The 13,125-nt window shown below is 43.2% G+C and overlaps 1 protein-coding gene across 6 annotated transcripts in view; it reads right to left on the reverse strand.

Annotated features, from left to right (window-relative positions):
- Nucleotides 1-13,125, reverse strand: part of STIM1 (stromal interaction molecule 1) — a 245,797-nt gene that overhangs the window by 102,387 nt on the left and 130,285 nt on the right. For all 6 annotated transcript variants that reach the window (XM_033948363.1, XM_033948362.1, XM_033948364.1 and 3 more), the window contains one exon: nt 1,713-1,827. In XM_033948363.1, coding sequence (XP_033804254.1) covers nt 1,713-1,827 — 115 coding nt within the window. The remainder of the gene's footprint in view (nt 1-1,712; nt 1,828-13,125) is intronic.

Genomic DNA, 13,125 nt, shown 5'->3' on the forward strand with positions numbered 1-13,125 from the left:
CCCAAACTAAGCCAAAGGCACATAAAAATGGGATCATGTAACATTATTGAATTCAGAACACTGGTTTCTGGTCATATGTAGAATCAATTTCAAAACACGGATTTTAGTTTTTAAAATCCAGTCCACATGCTTACTCTTATTCCTTTCATGAGTACAATTCCTTATTCATTGGGACAGACTCTTTAATCATCACAGCAAAATCTCCTGGTGGTCCCTTCCTTTCGGCTTATTTTTCAAATCTTCAATTTAGTAAGTCCTATACTATGGCATAACCATTCCCATGCAATTTGAATGGGGCCATTATTTTAAATGTTTTTCTCTCTTTCTCAAAGCTTTTGCCGAGTCATATTAATTCTTTTACTGATAGGCAATTTGGACAACACATGGCCTGTATCACGTCTCTCCTTCCTTTCAACCACATTATAAATTCTTTTACAAACTAAAATGGTATGATTTGTTAGCCACTCTGATGGCATACCCAGTAGTGGTATATCAAGTTTTGCAGAAACTGTAAACTATAGTATGCTTCAAGGCAATTTTCAGTACAAGATGGTCTGGGAATATATAATAAGCAACTACCAAGACAGTAAAATTAAATCAACAACTCATCAACTATCACACTTAAATTCCAAGAACGATATGTCTTTAGTACATCATCTCAAAGGTAAAAGATGACCGTTCCATTCATGAAAAGCAATATATGTACTATACATTACTTTTCTATAGTTCCAGTAAAACGTACATTTGTCCTTTATAGAAAATACAGTAATAAATTGTCCTGAAATCCCAATGATTTACCGCATGATGGAAAACAAAGCAATGGGAATATATCATGTGGAGCAAATCTGTTTCCAATTTTATGAACAAGATATAAAAGTTTAAAGATAGAGCAAGCGCGTGTAGGATACCAGTGAATCTGATGTAAAAATGAAGATGCTTCATCAAAATTCTGAACCCTAAACGTCAGCTGCTGTATTTTGAACTTATTTGCACTTCTCTCCTGTCTTGCTAGACAAAATGATCAGAGGTGCTAACCTCAATACAAATGACCCCTCTGTAAACATAGTGGGGAATGTTCAAGCACCCCAATCTGTCAGCTCTGAACCTCAATTTTAACCTGCATTACTCCCTACTATTCTCCTATTGAATCTCCATTTAGGGCTCTCCATTTTTTCCTGTTTGGCAACAACTCCCCTCACAGTACCTATATTTGCTTCATGATCACCAGCTCCACTACTCAGCCGGTACCTTAGAGTGACTTAAGAGCCTCCGCGTACATGCATCTATCGAATTTTCTTATCCTCTTCGGTGCGAGTGTTATGCCTTTCTACTGAAAACCGTAGGTCTTTGTAAACCACCTTGATCTGTTCTGGACCCATGGCCCCGCTCCCTCAATCTGGTCGCTTGTCGGGAGGGCATCTGCCCATGCGCTGGAGTGACGACGTTGCACGCATGCACGCAACGCCACCGCAGATGCCGTCCCGATGTCGCTGCTAGCTGGAAAGCTTTTCAAAACCCAAACAAAGTGCTGTCTGGGGAAATCTGGACATCTGGTAAGTCTATGTGCATTAGTGTATGGTGGTATCTAAACTATTGAGACCTTAATCCTATCTTAAATGTCAAGTCCTTCCCCAGACCAGGAACACAATCAAAATTTAGAAGATGATACACGTACACTAATTCAAATAGAAATGGAAGACATGGGGTTTTACCTTCAGAGTTCTTCCAGGCCTTCCAGAGGTCCTCCACACTGATCAGCTTATCCTCTCCATGGAAGGTACTGTGCTTCACTGTTGGGTCATGGTAATTCAGATCTTCACGCAAGAACTAAGGAAACGAGAATTAACTTCATATTTTCCACCTTCTATTGTCTCAAAAATACACTACTTATTACAGATCATTTCCCATAGTGCAACTAGACGTACATAGCACTGCACACATTATACACAGGTATCGGTCCCTACTGGGTTCCCAATCCAGGTTTTATACCTAGGGCAATGGAGGATTGGGTGACTTGTCCAAGGTCACAAGCTGCTAAAGTGAGAAAAAGCCCCATCTTGCCAGGATCAAGGCCCAATGCACTAGCCATTAGGCTACTCCTTCACCTCTCCACAATGCAAATTAAAGTAGAAACTTGTTTCATTGATCTAGGTTTACCATATTTGTATAAGTAAAAAAGAGGACACATAGCCCACCCCCACACAAACCTAAACTCCTCTCCTTCCCTAAGCTTGGGGCTGCATCTGGAGAGCCTCCGAGCATGTGCAGATGTGATGCAATGACATCATATGAATGCGCAGATGTGAGCGACATCATCGCACATGCTTAGAGGGCCTCCAGATGTACCACTGAGTTCTGGCACAGTCGGAGCCTTCCAAAACCCAGACACTAACTCTGTATAGAACATCTTTACAGAAGCTCTTGCATCAATATGGTTTACTGTACTACTACTACTACTACTATTTATTATTTCTATAGCGCTGAAAGGCGTACGCTGTGCTGTACATTCTAACACACAATAAACAGTCCCCTGCTCAGAAGAGCTTACAATCTAATTTAGACAGGACATTTCAGGTTTGGGAAGATTATAGTGGGTATAGGTATCTGACAGCAGGAGGGTTGGGGAGATTATAGTGGGTATAGGTTTCTGACAGCAGGAGGGTTGGGGAGATTATAGTGGGTATAGGTATCTGACAGCAGGAGGGTTGGGGAGATTATAGTGGGTATAGGTATCTGACAGCAGGAGGGTTGGGGAGATTATAGTGGGTATAGGTTTCTGACAGCAGGAGGGTTGGAGAGATTATAGTGGGTATAGGTATCTGACAGCAGGAGGGTTGGGGAGATTATAGTGGGTATAGGTATCTGACAGCAGGAGGGTTGGGGAGATTATAGTGGGTATAGGTTTCTGACAGCAGGAGGGTTGGGGAGATTATAGTGGGTATAGGTATCTGACAGCAGGAGGGTTGGGGAGATTATAGTGGGTATAGGTATCTGACAGCAGGAGGGTTGGGGAGATTATAGTGGGTATAGGTTTCTGACAGCAGGAGGGTTGGGGAGATTATAGTGGGTATAGGTATCTGACAGCAGGAGGGTTGGGGAGATTATAGTGGGTATAGGTATCTGACAGCAGGAGGGTTGGGGAGATTATAGTGGGTATAGGTTTCTGACAGCAGGAGGGTTGGGGAGATTATAGTGGGTATAGGTATCTGACAGCAGGAGGGTTGGGGAGATTATAGTGGGTATAGGTTTCTGACAGCAGGAGAGTTGGGGAGATTATAGTGGGTATAGGTATCTGACAGCAGGAGGGTTGGGGAGATTATAGTGGGTATAGGTATCTGACAGCAGGAGGGTTGGGGAGATTATAGTGGGTATAGGTATCTGACAGCAGGAGGGTTGGGGAGATTATAGTGGGTATAGGTTTCTGACAGCAGGAGAGTTGGGGAGATTATAGTGGGTATAGGTATCTGACAGCAGGAGGGTTGGGGAGATTATAGTGGGTATAGGTATCTGACAGCAGGAGGGTTGGGGAGATTATAGTGGGTATAGGTTTCTGACAGCAGGAGGGTTGGGGAGATTATAGTGGGTATAGGTATCTGACAGCAGGAGGGTTGGGGAGATTATAGTGGGTATAGGTATCTGACAGCAGGAGGGTTGGGGAGATTATAGTGGGTATAGGTTTCTGACAGCAGGAGGGTTGGGGAGATTATAGTGGGTATAGGTATCTGACAGCAGGAGGGTTGGGGAGATTATAGTGGGTATAGGTATCTGACAGCAGGAGGGTTGGGGAGATTATAGTGGGTATAGGTATCTGACAGCAGGAGGGTTGGGGAGATTATAGTGGGTATAGGTTTCTGACAGCAGGAGGGTTGGGGAGATTATAGTGGGTATAGGTATCTGACAGCAGGAGGGTTGGGGAGATTATAGTGGGTATAGGTATCTGACAGCAGGAGGGTTGGGGAGATTATAGTGGGTATAGGTTTCTGACAGCAGGAGGGTTGGGGAGATTATAGTGGGTATAGGTATCTGACAGCAGGAGGGTTGGGGAGATTATAGTGGGTATAGGTATCTGACAGCAGGAGGGTTGGGGAGATTATAGTGGGTATAGGTATCTGACAGCAGGAGGGTTGGGGAGATTATAGTGGGTATAGGTATCTGACAGCAGGAGGGTTGGGGAGATTATAGTGGGTATAGGTATCTGACAGCAGGAGGGTTGGGGAGATTATAGTGGGTATAGGTTTCTGACAGCAGGAGGGTTGGGGAGATTATAGTGGGTATAGGTATCTGACAGCAGGAGGGTTGGGGAGATTATAGTGGGTATAGGTATCTGACAGCAGGAGGGTTGGGGAGATTATAGTGGGTATAGGTATCTGACAGCAGGAGGGTTGGGGAGATTATAGTGGGTATAGGTTTCTGACAGCAGGAGAGTTGGGGAGATTATAGTGGGTATAGGTATCTGACAGCAGGAGGGTTGGGGAGATTATAGTGGGTATAGGTATCTGACAGCAGGAGGGTTGGGGAGATTATAGTGGGTATAGGTATCTGACAGCAGGAGGGTTGGGGAGATTATAGTGGGTATAGGTTTCTGACAGCAGGAGAGTTGGGGAGATTATAGTGGGTATAGGTATCTGACAGCAGGAGGGTTGGGGAGATTATAGTGGGTATAGGTATCTGACAGCAGGAGGGTTGGGGAGATTATAGTGGGTATAGGTTTCTGACAGCAGGAGGGTTGGGGAGATTATAGTGGGTATAGGTATCTGACAGCAGGAGGGTTGGGGAGATTATAGTGGGTATAGGTATCTGACAGCAGGAGGGTTGGGGAGATTATAGTGGGTATAGGTTTCTGACAGCAGGAGGGTTGGGGAGATTATAGTGGGTATAGGTATCTGACAGCAGGAGGGTTGGGGAGATTATAGTGGGTATAGGTATCTGACAGCAGGAGGGTTGGGGAGATTATAGTGGGTATAGGTATCTGACAGCAGGAGGGTTGGGGAGATTATAGTGGGTATAGGTATCTGACAGCAGGAGGGTTGGGGAGATTATAGTGGGTATAGGTTTCTGACAGCAGGAGGGTTGGGGAGATTATAGTGGGTATAGGTATCTGACAGCAGGAGGGTTGGGGAGATTATAGTGGGTATAGGTTTCTGACAGCAGGAGGGTTGGGGAGATTATAGTGGGTATAGGTATCTGACAGCAGGAGGGTTGGGGAGATTATAGTGGGTATAGGTATCTGACAGCAGGAGGGTTGGGGAGATTATAGTGGGTATAGGTTTCTGACAGCAGGAGAGTTGGGGAGATTATAGTGGGTATAGGTATCTGACAGCAGGAGGGTTGGGGAGATTATAGTGGGTATAGGTATCTGACAGCAGGAGGGTTGGGGAGATTATAGTGGGTATAGGTATCTGACAGCAGGAGGGTTGGGGAGATTATAGTGGGTATAGGTATCTGACAGCAGGAGGGTTGGGGAGATTATAGTGGGTATAGGTTTCTGACAGCAGGAGGGTTGGGGAGATTATAGTGGGTATAGGTATCTGACAGCAGGAGGGTTGGGGAGATTATAGTGGGTATAGGTATCTGACAGCAGGAGGGTTGGGGAGATTATAGTGGGTATAGGTTTCTGACAGCAGGAGAGTTGGGGAGATTATAGTGGGTATAGGTATCTGACAGCAGGAGGGTTGGGGAGATTATAGTGGGTATAGGTATCTGACAGCAGGAGGGTTGGGGAGATTATAGTGGGTATAGGTATCTGACAGCAGGAGGGTTGGGGAGATTATAGTGGGTATAGGTATCTGACAGCAGGAGGGTTGGGGAGATTATAGTGGGTATAGGTATCTGACAGCAGGAGGGTTGGGGAGATTATAGTGGGTATAGGTATCTGACAGCAGTGAGTTGGAGTTAAGAGTTGAAAGTAGCTTCAAAAAAGTGGGCCTTTAGATTGGATTTGAACACTGCCAGGGACAGAGCACAACGTATTGTGTCAGTGCTGAAAACCATCCCAGAAACGCTAACCCAGAACTGTAACACCTTTACAGAGACTCATGTATTATACCACCATTACAGACGCTCATGTAAACCACTCTGAATTGACTTCCCAGTCATTAGTAGTGGTACAGAAGCTTTCAATAAACAATAAACAAACTGTTAGATTTTCAAAATCTGTCCGGACAGTCTTCTAAAAAGAGGACATGTCTGGGTGTATCTGGACATCTGGTAACCCCACATTGATCTATTCAATATACTTTATACTTTCAACATAACAGAAAAATACAAACATTCAAAAAGTCACTAAAAATTAAAAAACAGTCTTATTTGCAGAAATATTTATATCTGTCATAGCACACCCAAATTAGTTTCCAAAAAGTGCTTGAACTAGGCTCATAATAAGTTAAATAGAAGCCATCACTGTTCAATCATATTAACTGAGCTGAACACTCTTGACTAAAAAACCCAAAACAAGCAGTTTGTGTTATATGACATGAATAGGAAGAAGTACTTAACTATGCCAAACAGGAAGCTGCTAAAAAGTTTATTTCTCACCCGCCCTTATCCAGGGTGAGTTACATATTAACATACAAAATAAAAAGATTTACATTTATCGTAAAACACTTCAGACACACACTATATATAACAAATTATATACTAACAACACATTTCATTTAAGGCCAAACCCACACATACATCCAAATATACAATTCCATGTAATGTAAGAGGAGTCATGCCTTTCTTTGGTCAACCAAAGCAGCTTACATATTATACAAGTACTGTATATAGGTAATTTTTCTATCCCTAGTGGGCTCATACCCAGGGCAATGGAGAGTTAAGTGACTTCTGAAAACAATTCAAACTTCTCTTTCTGACCTACAAGTGCACTCACTCCACAGCGCCTCAATATCTCACCTCACTTATCTCCCCCCTATTATACCACCCCCCTCCCATGAACTCCGTTCATCAGGCAAGTCCCTCCTAACCATACCCTTCTCCTCCGCTGCCAACTCCAGACTCTGTCCCTTCTATCTTGCTGTGGTGTGTGAATGGATTGGATTGCCTGAGTCATTATGTCAGGCTCCGTCTCTTACAATATTCAAATCAAGCTAAAAGTTCACTTTTTCAAAGCTGCTTTCAACTTCTATTTACAGTAAAATTACCTATGTCCTTCCTATCATTTTCTCTGAAAGGAACTTGCTTACCCCTACAGGTCCTGTCTGTTCAAACTAGATTGTAAGCTCTTCAGAGCAGGGACCATCATGTCAAATGTACAACACTGAGTGCGTCATTCAGCGCTATAGAAATGTTAAATAGCCACTGGTGCATGGTCAGGTCCACTACTATAAAGTGAAAACAGTCTGGCACCACCAAAACACCGCCTAAATCAGGCCAGCCTTCCAAAGTCAGTAGCTATGGTTAAGGAAAGTCACTGTGAAGCTTAAGATTATTTCTAAAGGCCAGCAGAGCTTAAGGGTTGAAGCTAGGGAGATTATTGATTGTTTAACAATTACTTTACCAATATGGTTTGTACGGGAGGATAGCAACAAAGAAGTCATAAGACTCTTAAGATTTGCAAAGAAATGTTTAGGGGATGTCTCATGCATGTGGGAGAAGGTTTTGTGGTCTAAATGCTAAGTGATATGTGTGATAAAGCAAACACAGCACATCATCCTCTAACACCACCCCTATATTAAAGCATGGTGTTGTCAACATTATGTTGTAGCACCCACTACCAGACACAGAAAAACACATTCCCCATTCATACCCCCCCCAATCAAGGAAGTAAAAAGAACAAAACTACACGACGGCCTCCTAGCCACTCAAGCCGCAAGGCTGGACAACCAGATCTCCAACCTTCTGATGACCACCCCAGACTATAGGACGTTCAGAAAAGAAATAAAAACCACACTTTTCAAGAAATTCCTGAAGCAGCAATAACATCACGACCTCTTAGTAACTCTAAAACCGACATCTGACCTACCCATTACTGCACTAACAACAACAAAAGAACCTCCACTATGACCAACTATTAATTCTCTTACAAACCACCTCACCCTCAACAACCCGTTAATGTTTATAAAACCTACAACTTACCTCTCTAGCCAATCATTGTAACTCTGTATTTTTAAATTAACCTTTTGTAATCCGCCTTGAACCGCAAGGTAATGGCGGAATAGAAATCCCTAATGTAATGTAATGTAATGTAATGCTTGTGAAGATCAAAAAGAAACAGATTGTGCAAAGTACAGGCAGATCCTGGAAGAAAACATGTTCCAATCTGCCAGAGATCTAGGACAGGAGAGAAAATTCACCTTTCAAAAGGACAAGAAGAATGGAGTGGCTCAGCGAGAAAAAGATGAACTTCTTCAAGTGGCCCAGTCAAAGCACAGACCTGAATCCAACAGAAAATCTGTGGCAGGACAAAGACTGTCGACCTCCAAATGATTCCCATCTAAATTCTAAGAACTTCAACTCTTCTGCCAAACACAGTGAGCAAAAAGTACACCATCAACTGTGTCAGGGGCAACTTCTCCAAATGGGTTAGTTTTGTGCATATGCAAAATATTAAAAAAAAAAGCCAAAGCTGTTCCATGGTCACTGAAAGGTGTTACATTCAAAACTGGGTATGCTGAGGAGAGAAAAAAGCCTCAAACTCATTCACAAAAGAACTCTCCCTCAGAATTAACTAGGTTTTAGAATGAAAAACTGCCAATCAGGAGCACCCAAAAGGAAAATGAAGGGGGATTCAAGCACTCCTTAGCTGGCCTGGAAGCAAAGCAAAAAAAGTTTTACCTTATCGGGGTAAGGGGATAGTTTGAGCCGAACCCTTGATGGCGAGAACTTCCTCCCCGATGCAACGGTTTAGGAGTTTGCAGCCACCATGATTCTCATGGAAGTATCCTGGGTGAGGATTGCACTATCCTCTGCTGGAGGAGAGGTGGAGCATTTAGCCCTGGAAACATCTGCACCCAGCCCCACTTGCGGTTCTCCTGTTAATTCTTGTAATATAATTTGAAATTTGATAAATAAAAGTTTAAAAAAGGAAAAAAACCTAGGACTTATCTCTGATCCTCCAGTTTGGTTCCAGTTATAAGGGACTTATATCCAATTCTTTTAACAGGTCACCATCCAAAATCTTCAAATCTCAACTCCCGACAAGAGACCTTGTTTCGCCAACTATGTTGGCTGATTCAGGGGAGAGACATAGCTGAAACTTCTTTGTGCACAAATCCACCAACAATGCCAGGTGCAGGGGTAGTTGTGGGAGATATTTTTGGAGTGTGGGATAGTTTGCAGGCTGGGGTAGTTTTTTGGGGGTAGGGGCAGTATGCAGTGTAGTGGAGTAGTAGTGAGGTAGGTTTTGAGGTTGGAACAGTTTGTGGAGTGGTGGTGTTGAGGGGCAGTCATGGGGGAAAGGGGAATGTTAGGGTTGGGGTTTGGAGACAGATGGACAGACAGACATTCTCGATCCCTTTTGTATTATGATTAAGGTTCAGTTAACTTCACCTTCAGTCCAAATCATGAAGAAATTAATGATGCCTTTGGATATCATCCTAAAATCATCTCTGAGAAAATACTCTCTCTCTGTGTAAGCAACATGTGAAGGCCTGAGCTCCTAAATAAACCCACATTAATTTGAGTTTCTCTTCTCCTTATTAAGTGCTAAATCACAATTCTTACATATATACACATGAATGTGGATCCATGACACAGATTCAAACATATGTGCAAGCACATGAGCCCATGATGGGCCAAATGATTCCTGGGTAGACACAGAAATTAGTATATATACAACATATACATGGATACAATCATACTGGAAGTACAGTTCGACATAACTCATAAAGATGTGACAATGTATGCACACACAATTGCCCATGCAGACTCAGAGATTTATACGCATGTGTGGGGTTGAACTAAGTTGTTATCCTTGCAGCAGAGCCAGCTGAGAATCTCTCCGCTCCATTTGGAGTTCAATCTTTAAGGATGGACAGCTTGTGGCTAGTCTCCAGACAATGAAAGGTCAGGAAGAGAATGTTCTGGGGCGTCAGATTCTGCAGAGTGTAAGCAAAGAGCTGAACAGATAGAAGCACCATTAACTTCTCATAAAGACAAGCTCGCAGTTTCTAGCTCTCGCCACATTAACCTGGAGTCCGAGGATGCGCCGCTTCAGAGCCGTTCCGAGGGTCGCAATGAACACAAGACAGATGAAGGGATGCAAATGTTACTCCTCATTCACATGTCACAAGGGGGCAATTCCAATTTGGGATTTGCCTGTGCTTCTAAGCATTTTGGTTTATCTTTTATCATACGATGATAGATGTAAAGAGAGATCTAATAACAATTTTAGGAGAAGAGCATCTAATGGTTAGAGCAGGTAAGCCCAGTTCAAACTGGCTGGAGCTCCTTGTGATCCTCCGTTACCTTGGGTTCAAAATTCAACTGTGAACCCTCCTTGGTCAGCAAAATATCCACTGTACCTGAATGTAAACTGCTTTGACAGCTTTCAGGCAGCATACAATAATCATTTAAAAATATCATTCCTTTACCCTCAGATCCAGTTTGCAGTAGAGATTCAGACCTAGATTTTAAATTAAGAAACCATGCAATTCCCTGGATTGTTAATTAATTCTAAGGTAAAGCTGAATCAGAGATTTAGAGGTTGTTTGAAAGAATATTGCAGCACTGCAGCAGGACCTACTGCTGCTGAATTTTGTACCAGTGAGAAGTGGATTCCTTATGTTTAAACATTTGGGTTTGTTTGGTAAGCTGTTACACTTAGAAAGAAGTTTGCTGTCTGTTTTTCCTCTGATGCAGCTCTTGGGCAAAACGTGGCCACATCAGGCACATGTTACATTAAATTTATTTTTGCTCCATTTGGTCTGTTCTATGTTCTACAGATCATCTGCTTTTTATTAGCACTACACGAACAACAAACATGCTAGATCATTTCAAAGGAAAATTAAAAATGTTTATTTTTATAGATACATTCAACCTTTAATGCACTTGTCATTTGAAACATTATCTTGATTTCTGCTTTGGTTATCAAATGGGATCTCCCTTCCTTTTGTATTTCCCCTATATGGCTCTCTTTCCTATTTTATAATGTAATTCTTACCTTAATCCTATCATTCCAGTAGGTCCAGTAGGCTTTAAGAACATAAGCAGTGTCTCTGCTGGGTCAGACCCAGGTCCATCATGCCCAGCAGTCGGCTCACGCGGCGGCCCATCAGGTCCAGGACCTGTATAGTAATTCTCTATCCATACCCTTCTATCCCCTTTTCCTTCAGGAAATTGTCTAATCCCTTCTTAAACCCCAATACCGTACTCTGTCCTATTACGCCCTCTGGGAGCGCATTCCAGGTGTCCACCACCACCACCCTTTGGGTGAAGAAGAACTTCCTAGCACTGGTTCTGAATCTGTCCCCTCTTAATTTTTGAAAATGGCCTCTCGTTCTTGAAGTTTTTGAAAGTTTGAAGAATCTGTCCCTCTCCACTTCTCTATGCCCTTCATGATCTTGTAAGTCTCTATCATGTCCCCTCTAAGTCTCCGCTTCTCCGGGGAAAAGAGCCCCAGTTTCTCCAATCTTTCAGCGTATGACAGGTTTTCCATACTTTTTATCAAACGTGTCACTCTCTTCTGAACCCTCTCGAGTATCGCCATATCCTTCTTAAGGTACGGCGACCAATATTGGACACAGTATTCCAGGTGCGGGCGCACCATCGCCCAATACAACGGCAGGAAAACTTATTTCGTTCTGGTTGTAATACCTTTCTTGATAATACCTAGCATTCTATTTGCCTTCTTAGCGGCCGCTGCACACTGTGCCGATGGCTTCATTGTCTTGTCCACTATTACCCCCAAGTCCCTTTCTTGGGTACTCTCACCCAATAACAGCCCTCCCATCGTATAGTTGTACTTCGGGTTTCTGTTTCCTACATGAAAGACTTTACATTTCTCTACATTAAACTTCATCTGCCATCTCGTCTCCCAATCTCCTAGTTTGTTCAGGTCCCTTTGTAGATCTTCGCAGTCCTCTTTAATCCTGGCCCCACTAAATAGTTTGGTGTCGTGTGCGAATTTTATTACTTCGCACTTCGTCCCTGTTTCTAGATCATTTATAAATATATTGAACAGCAGCGGTCCGAGTACTGACCCCTGTGGAACACCACTCGTGAGCCTCCTCCAGTCCGAGTAGTGGCCCTTCACTCCTACCCTTTGCTTCCTACCTGCCAACCAATTCTTGATCCATCTGTGTATGGTCTCTTTCCACCCCATGGTTCTTCAGTTTCCGAAGTAGGCATTCATGGGGTACCTTGTCAAAGGCTTTTTGGAAATATAAGTATACGATGTCTACGGGGTCCCCTTTGTCCATCCTTTCGTTAATTCCTTTGAAGAAGTGCAATAAGTTCGTCAGACACGATCTTAAGAACATAAGAAGCGCCATCTCCGGATCAGACCTTCGGTCCATCAAGTCTGGCGATCCGCACACATGGAGGCCCAGCCAGGTGTACACCTGGCGTAATTTTTAGTCACCCATATCCCTCTATGCCTCTCGTAAGGAGATGTGCATCTAGTTTGCTTTTAAATCCTAGGATGGTCGATTCCGCGATAACCTCCTCCGGGAGAGCATTCCAGGTGTCAACCACTCTTTTCTTGCAGAAGCCATGTTGGCTTGTTATCATTAGTTTATTCCTTTCTAGATGCTCATCGATGCTGTCTTTTATCAGCGCTTCCGTCATCTTCCCCGGAACCAAAGTCAAACTTACCAGTCTGTAGTTCTCCGGGTCACCTCAAGATACTTTTTTAAAGATGGGCATAACATTAGCTATCCTCCAATCCTCTGGGATCACGCCTGTTTTCAGGGATAGATTACAAACCTGCTGTAGTAGTTCCACTATTTCCTCCTTTAGTTCTTTCAATACCCTAGGTTGGATTCTATCCGGGCCTGGAGATTTGTCAGTTTTTAATCTATCTATCTGCTTGTGTACGTCTTCAAGGCTTACCTCCATGGACGTTAATTTTTCTGCTTGGTCTCCTTTGAAGATTTGTTCAGGTTCCAGTACGCTGCATGTGTCCTCTTTTGTAAATACTGACGAAAAGAACATGTTTAGTCTTTCCGCCACTTCTTTCTCTGTCAT

Source organism: Geotrypetes seraphini, chromosome 6 (genome assembly GCF_902459505.1).
Source record: "Geotrypetes seraphini chromosome 6, aGeoSer1.1, whole genome shotgun sequence".
Lineage (NCBI taxonomy): Eukaryota > Metazoa > Chordata > Amphibia > Gymnophiona > Dermophiidae > Geotrypetes > Geotrypetes seraphini.